Source organism: Oreochromis niloticus, linkage group LG12, assembly GCF_001858045.2.
Source record: "Oreochromis niloticus isolate F11D_XX linkage group LG12, O_niloticus_UMD_NMBU, whole genome shotgun sequence".
Lineage (NCBI taxonomy): Eukaryota > Metazoa > Chordata > Actinopteri > Cichliformes > Cichlidae > Oreochromis > Oreochromis niloticus.
The window spans coordinates 19,896,351-19,903,979 of record NC_031977.2 but is presented as its reverse complement, the minus strand read 5'-3'; the positions used below and the strand labels follow the sequence as shown (position 1 = coordinate 19,903,979).

The 7,629-nt window shown below is 37.6% G+C and overlaps 1 protein-coding gene across 4 annotated transcripts in view; it reads right to left on the bottom strand.

Annotated features, from left to right (window-relative positions):
* Positions 1-7,629, bottom strand: part of vps13a (vacuolar protein sorting 13 homolog A) — a 41,144-nt gene that overhangs the window by 1,448 nt on the left and 32,067 nt on the right. For 3 of the 4 annotated variants that reach the window (XM_019365322.2, XM_019365323.2, XM_019365324.2), the window contains 5 exons: positions 7,487-7,610; positions 7,217-7,331; positions 3,918-4,003; positions 305-428; positions 101-175 (listed from right to left, as the gene is read on the bottom strand). In XM_019365322.2, coding sequence (XP_019220867.1) covers positions 101-175; positions 305-428; positions 3,918-4,003; positions 7,217-7,331; positions 7,487-7,610 — 524 coding nt within the window. Of the gene's footprint in view, positions 1-100; positions 176-304; positions 429-3,917; positions 4,004-4,206; positions 5,012-7,216; positions 7,332-7,486; positions 7,611-7,629 lie in introns of those variants that run through there. The other variant, XM_019365325.2, reaches the window with a different exon arrangement.

Genomic DNA, 7,629 nt, shown 5'->3' with positions numbered 1-7,629 from the left:
CTGAAAATAAATAATGACCAAAGTTAGAACTAATTATTTTCACTAGTCGTGTATCCCGACTGCAAGGAAATATCAGCTTGAGTCCAAATTGCAAACTTACTTTGGCTATCTCTGGAGTTTTGAAGTTTATTATCTTCCCAAACTCTTTGGCATGAAAGACTGACTTCACTCTCTCCTGCAGTGGAAGGCGAGGTTCAGTACCGTAGTAATACTACTACTACTACTAATAATAATACTAATAATAAAGAAATATTTGGGTAGTAAATAATGGTAACAGCTTGTTTGATTGTTTGTTTGTTTTTACCTTGGCCTCAATGCGAAGTCGGCGGTCCTCTATAATGGTTGGATCCTTGGTGAACTCTTCAAACAGATACTGCCACTCACAGGTCAGCTGACCAAAAGTGCCTTTGGTCACAAAAAATATTCCCCTGGAAAAAAAAGATGAGTTTGTAAAAGTAATTAATATCTTGTGGAAGAACAAAATTAAAATTCTTATATTTCAGTTTCATTATCCCAAAACAATGATTTCCAGTCATAGGCATTAAAAAAAGTAAAAAGACACGGATAAACTGAAGCCAACATGGGAGTGCCTTCAACCTTAATCTGAATGCCACCAGATGGCGATAGCTGTGGTTGTACAAAGACTTTCGGTCCTATCTTTGTGAAAACAGCTTCCTGTCTCGACTGTAAACATTTTCCAGCTCAGTTTGTGGGTCAATCATTCATTTTGGTCTAACTGAATTAAAAAAAGATGGATTTTTAAATAAATCTTCAAAATGACTTCCCAGTCATTAGACAGCTTACTGTCTCGTTACATCAGTAAAAAATCTTTTAGGCAGGATTTTTTGCTTTTTTTTTTTTTTTTTTTTAGGTTTACTATCCTGCGCAAATTTGCGTAACTTCCCTAAACCCAACACCCCCTAGAATTACTGGCTTTTTTATTTTCTGGTGCAAGTCCCGAGGTGTTAATCACCCCTGCTGAGATTTTCACAGGTCGTCAGCTTGTTTCTCCTCCAGCTTTTGTTGTGCAAACCACCCATTATCCTTGAGGCCTGGCACATTTGCATTTGCTCACCCAGAGTTGCTCAGATCCAAGGCAGGTCAAACCTCTGTGTTACAACTTTCAGAAATGCCTGCCGTACCTATACAAAATATCCCACACATTGACTGACCTGCAAATATAAAAGACACACATTCACACCTTCCTTGACTCTCAGCACAGATCTTCCATTGTTCCATTGTGACTGTGTATGTGAGGAAGTGGCATTGCTTGACTACAGCATAGTGCTGTGCATAAAAGTAGACTGTGCTAAGAGTTTCACTCCAGGGGAACACATGACCATAGATGAACAGCTGTTCCCTACCAAGGTTCGTTGTCCATTCACACAGTATATTGCAACCAAGCCAGACAAATTTGGGATCAAGTTCTGGATGGCCACGGATTTGGACACCAAATATGTCTGCAGTGCATCTCCTTACTTGGGAAAAGACCCCAGTCGTCAGAAGGGAGAGAGGGCTGGTAGAGAACGTGGTCATGAAACTGATGGAGCCGTTTTTGGATGATGGGAGAAATGTCACAACGGACAATTTCTTTACTTCACTGTCACTGTCGCACAGACTGCTGCAGCGCAAAACAACGTTACTGGGCACGGTGAATAAAGTCCGGCGTGAACTTCCTCAACTTGCAAAAGATACTGCAAAGCGAGAGGTATTCTCCACTTCAGTGCTTAGAAGTGGCAGTGTCTCCTTGACAATTTATGCACCTAAAAAAAAAAAAGACTGTGTGTGTTCTAAGTTCCATGCACCAACACGTGACGGCAGAAAGAGGAAACCCAACACGATAACAGACTATAACCACATGAAGGTATGTGAATGTGTGTACAATTTTACACCAGTGCTACAATGTTTTCTGATGTGTGCTATACAGGCCTATAGAAAAAAACATATACTCATGACTCTCTCTCTCTGCTTTTACAGTGCGGTGTAGACGTGTTGGACCAAATGGCACGGATGTATTCCGTAAGATCAGCAACACGCAGGTGGCCAGTAGCGGTTTTCTACAATATGCTGGACCTGGCGACAGTGAATGCCTACATTTTGTACAAGGCATGTACAGGGTGGACAGGCAAAAGAAGATTGTTTTTGAGTCTTCTAGCTCAGCAACTTCGTTGCCGATTCATGCAGCACAAGGAAATATTAGCACAGAGGCAGGTGCTGTGCCAGGGACTGTAAAGACAACGCAGTGCCAGGTGCAAGAGAGCTGCAACAGGAATCGCAGCAGGTTTACCTGTGCAACATGTCAGAAATTCACCTGTTCCAAATGCAGGGATGATGGACACTGGGTCTGCAAACGCTGTAAAGTTTGAAACACTTTGAAATAAAACAGACTTGTGTACCCATATATTGTGAATGTGTGTCTTTTGTATGTAGGTTGTAACACAGAGGTTTGGCCTGCCTTGGATCTGAGTAAACAAATGCCAATGTTGCACAAAAACACACACACACACACACACACACACACACACACAGCAAATCTGCATTTATTTGTCCCACAAGTGGAAAATTTTTTGCATTGTCATTGCAAAAAAGTGGACAGAGCACGGTATAGAAAGTGCACTATACAAACAATCTGGAAACATAAATATGGACACGTGTATTCAAAAATATTGGTGTATGTATACACTCTATCTATCTATGTGTGTGTGCATATATATGCATATATATATATATATTTATATATGCATATATATATGCATATATATATATATGCATATATATATATATGCATATATATATATATATATATATATATATATATATATATATATATATATATATATATATATATATATATATATATATATATATATATATATATATATGCATATATATATATATATATATATATATATATATATATATATGCATATATATATATATGATATATCTATATACATATATATGAATGTATGACAGATGTGTCTGTGTGTATAACTAGACTTTATGCATATTATATAAGGTGTGGCTACATAAATATATAAATATATGTACAACTCTGTGTATATATGTTTATGGACAGGCATGCAATGTAGTGACAAGGATTGACAAGAACTAATATTGCATATGAGAAATATTGCACATAGAAACTACCATGGTGTATTGTACGCTGCAGGTAAGGAAGGAAAATAGCCTTGCAGGGAAGGAAAGACTTGAATCTCTCATGGTTAGGGGTTGGGGGAGGGTGTGTTTGCACAACAAAAGCAAGAGAACAATGGAGCTGAAGACCTGTGAAAATCTCAGCGGGGTGCCAAGAGGTGTTAAGGTCGGGGGGAATTTACGCAAATTTGCGCAGGCTAGTAAATCTAGTAGTAGGGACTTGCACCAGGGAAAAAAGGCTCAGTAATTCTAGTGTTAAACCAAGACAGCAGCAGTGGAAATGCTCATCTCCGGGATTCAAAACAGGGCAACAGGCGACATCTCGTCAGCTACATCCAAGTTTTTTTTTACAGTCTATGTTAAACTGTGGGCTGCAGCCCCCTGGTGGGCAATTGAAGGTACTGCATGTCAGAGGTTTGAACTCAAAACTTTACATTAGTTAGAATTTAATTTGAATGTAACGTTGTTAATAGAGCGTCAAGTACAAGAAGTACATCAGAAGATTAAAACAAATAAAAGAAAACACAAAGGAAAGAATTTTCTTCACAGTTTATCTAAAAGCTTTCATAGAAATAAGCAAATACTATTTAAATTTTACAAAAAATTTTAACATCCAAACTAATTAGAAAAGAAAAATTATGCATCATTTGAACCATATCTCAGCTCTTGGTCATTATCTCAAGTAAAACACTTTGTTGAACAGAAGAAAACAATCAAAAAATGGTAAAACAAAACAAAACAAACAAACAAAAAACACTCACCTCTTGGTGATCATGAGGAAGTCAGATTCATTGACTTTAGCATGAGCAAAGTACCTGTAGCTGGCAAAACGTCCATTCTCAATTTTCTGAAAAAAGAAAGAGACCAGAAAAATATCTGACCAAACAATAACATCTAAAAAAATGTCACTGTCTGTAAAGTAAAGGAATGATGAGCTACCACAGCAAAAACAGTGAATCAGTATCTGCAAATTGGCTTCCCTGTAACGAGACTGGAACATGTTGTGGGATGCAGATGCAGGACAGGATGAAACAAAAACGATGGCAGGTGGAAGTTTTAAATGCAAAGACTTTATTAAGAACAAAATATCAGTGAAAGGTTCCAAGTAATGAGAAAAAAAAAACACATAACAATGAAGGAAAAAAAAGTGTGATTATGATGACTTAAAAAATGAACACTAATGAGTAAACTAATGAGAATATAAAGCCTGGTCCACAACAATGGCTTTCTTTTAAAAATGCATAACCATTGCACTGTTAACAAGCAGCTCTCAAATGACACTTCAGGATATTTAATTGAGAGACCTTTACAAGTTTTAGGACTGTGTTTTAGTTTGGACAAGCGGACACAGAGACTTTCAGACTTTAGTTTTCTGATTAGATCATACAAGTCAGCATGTGTGACTGTCACATGAACCTTCTCCAGCAGGAAACAAATGCATCAACCTTAATTATGAATGGTTAATGGTCATGTGATACGAGGTTTACAGCTAAGTTGGACTTGGCTGAGAAATGGTGGCTGGAGATCATTTTTATTTTGTTGCGGTGGACCAGGGAAAAAACAAAACAAACAAAAAAAAGGGTGATGAAAAGTAAAGAAAACAGTTAACAACAAAATAATTTAAAAAAAAACAAACAGTAAATACTTCAAAACCAGTAACACCAGTAATGAAAGTCCCTGCTTTGGTTCGCTTTAATCTAACCAACATCTAACATGATCTCCAAACTTTGAGACAACCCTCCAGCACAGACTACACACAAAACACCAACTCTACAGTTTTCACTTCTTTCACTGCTAGCTGTTTTTACTCATCTCCCTTATCCTCAGAGCCAGATTCACTGTACGCCACTCGCCTCTGTGGACATGACAGAAGAGAAGAGTGGAGGTCAGATCAGAAGGTACGAATCTTTCTGCTGATTAGGCGACTGTAAGGTGAGAGCCATGGAAAAGTCTGGGTGACCTATCAGCTGTGTTCAAATCTACTGTTTCAGACTTTAAAAGTATGGAGAGTAATACGTCTTAAAAGTGTTACAAATGCGTATGGTATGATCCACAAGTGTAAACTAAGAAATCACACAGGAAGTAGAGATGTCCTAGTTTTCCAGTGGGACTTGGAACACACAGTGCAAAGTGCACTTAAGGCTTTGCAGGTAAGTGAAAGGTTTGTTGTGTGTAAATTTAGACATTTGTGCGGACAGAAAGAGAAAATGATCAGATTTGTGAAGCTGAACTTAAAAGAAATGTCTGTAAATGAAACAGATTTTACTTGAGGTCAAATTACTTTGCATGTGTGTGGACTGAAGCACGCATTTGTGAGTCATCAATTACAAACAATTTGAAAATATTATATCTGACCTGAAAAGACTAACAGAGCATTAAATACTCTTGGATCTCACTATAAAAATGTAAATGGATGTAAATTGGATAGATCGCAAACCCCTAATGCGATAGTTTAATTATTGTTTGAGCAGATAAGATCATTATGGTGGACCTAAAAAGATGAAATTTGCCCCACTATCAGTTTAAACAGATCAGAATCCCTCCAATCTTAGACTGTGATAAGCATTCCCTCTTCTCTCAAAGACACAATGAAACATTTAGGAACAATCAGGAACAATGTGTGAAGGCTTTTTAACAAAAGCATAAACATAAAACTGAAGCACCTACTCTGACTTATAGTACTATTACTCTATATGTCCTGGTCCTAATTTAAGCTGAAGGAACAAGTCAGTTACTAACACATTACTACACACATGCAAACCTAAGGTGGTGAGACAGAAGGGTGACAAACTGAAGAAAGTCTTGAATGAAGATGAAGTTAGAAACACAACAATGAGACAGTCAACATGGAGCAGACTGTCAATGATGGGAATTATATGACAAGATTTAAAACCTTTTTTAGCTTTAAATTTTGCAGAATCTTTATAAAAGAGCACCAATTTGTTCCGCTGAAGTTCTCTGGCCTCTCTTGTAAGCTGCTTTAATTTATCACCTTTCTGTAAATTTTAGGGAAATTAGGATTTTTACTATTAAACACAATGTGCAGCTCACACCTGTTCGTCGCAAGCTGAAACTTCAACCCACTCTATCCAGCTCGACAGCTAGACAACGTCAACAAAAGGTTAGCTAAAAATCCTGAAACACATGTAAGCTGCTCTGAAATGTGAAAATATGGCAGACATGATATATTTGGATTATATGCAGACATTCTGTTGATTTCTGGTGTGAAATACAGCAAATATAATCTTTTTTTATTTCCTCTAGCCTTTTATCCTTCCTTGCAGATTACAAGATTTAACCAATGCCTTAGTGTTATAAACTCAGTGATATAAAAAAAGGAGACATTTTTAATTCTATCCATCTCTAGTGTTCACATTTGTAACAAAGTTGCTGATAAAGGTTCCTTCTGAAAACTTGCAGGGAATCCTTTTATGCATTTATGATGCACATGGACCAGCAACAGTTTGTAAGCTATTCTGCAGTCTGGCAGCTTAATCATCGTGTTGAACAGATTTGTCTCTGATTGCTTTCCTGGTCTTCAGTCTTGCATTGACCTCTCATTTCTTAATGGAACACGGTAGCTGAAACCTTTCTACCATTAATGAAGTATCACTTAGCAACAATATTGCATCCTCTGCCAGACGAAGAGTTTTTCACAACACTGATGAATGACTCACTTAAGACATAAAAGTGAATCAAGTGGGAAGGAGGGGGGGGGTGCTCACTTTTTACCCGTTGGATTGTATTTAATTCTTTTCACTTCAAAAATTAAACAAACATGTAATTTGTCCAGAGACTGCCAAACCTACTCCTACTAATACAGGAGTAGTAAAACTTCCCAAAACAACAAAGGCAACCATTTAGAGCATCCAACACAGCTAAGAAAATCAGTAAAATAAGTTTGAAATGTAAAGATAATGACACCACATCACAGTAAAGATAAAACTACTTAAATTAAATTAAATGACATGAATGTAATATCGTTAACAGAGTTTTCCATCTTTGTAAAAAATGGGAATGACTGTAAAAAGGTGATGATGGAGAGGGGTTTTTGTCTTACCTGAAGCATCTGACTGCCGAGGCCTTCCCGCTCCTTATATGGTCGTATGACACCATCCTCGTGGATGAAGCGAGGAGGACGTAGAGACTGAATATCTTGTGACGTCTCTGCCGCCCTATATCGAGACAAGGAAGAGAATTGCATTTGGAAACAGATTTCTAATACACCTACACACGACTCAGGGCATAAACAAATTCAAACAGGACCTATCTGATTACACACAGATGTGGCAAGCGCACAATCACATAGCACAGACAGAAATAACTGTACCTCTTGATCCCTTGGAAAGTACTGCTGGCCATGTCAATAATGCCTCCTGTTGGTCGGGCTACTGCACCAACCAAACCTTTTCCAACACCTTTAAAAAAGCCCGCTGCCCCCTCTTTCTGGGCACCTGCATAATAACACAAACA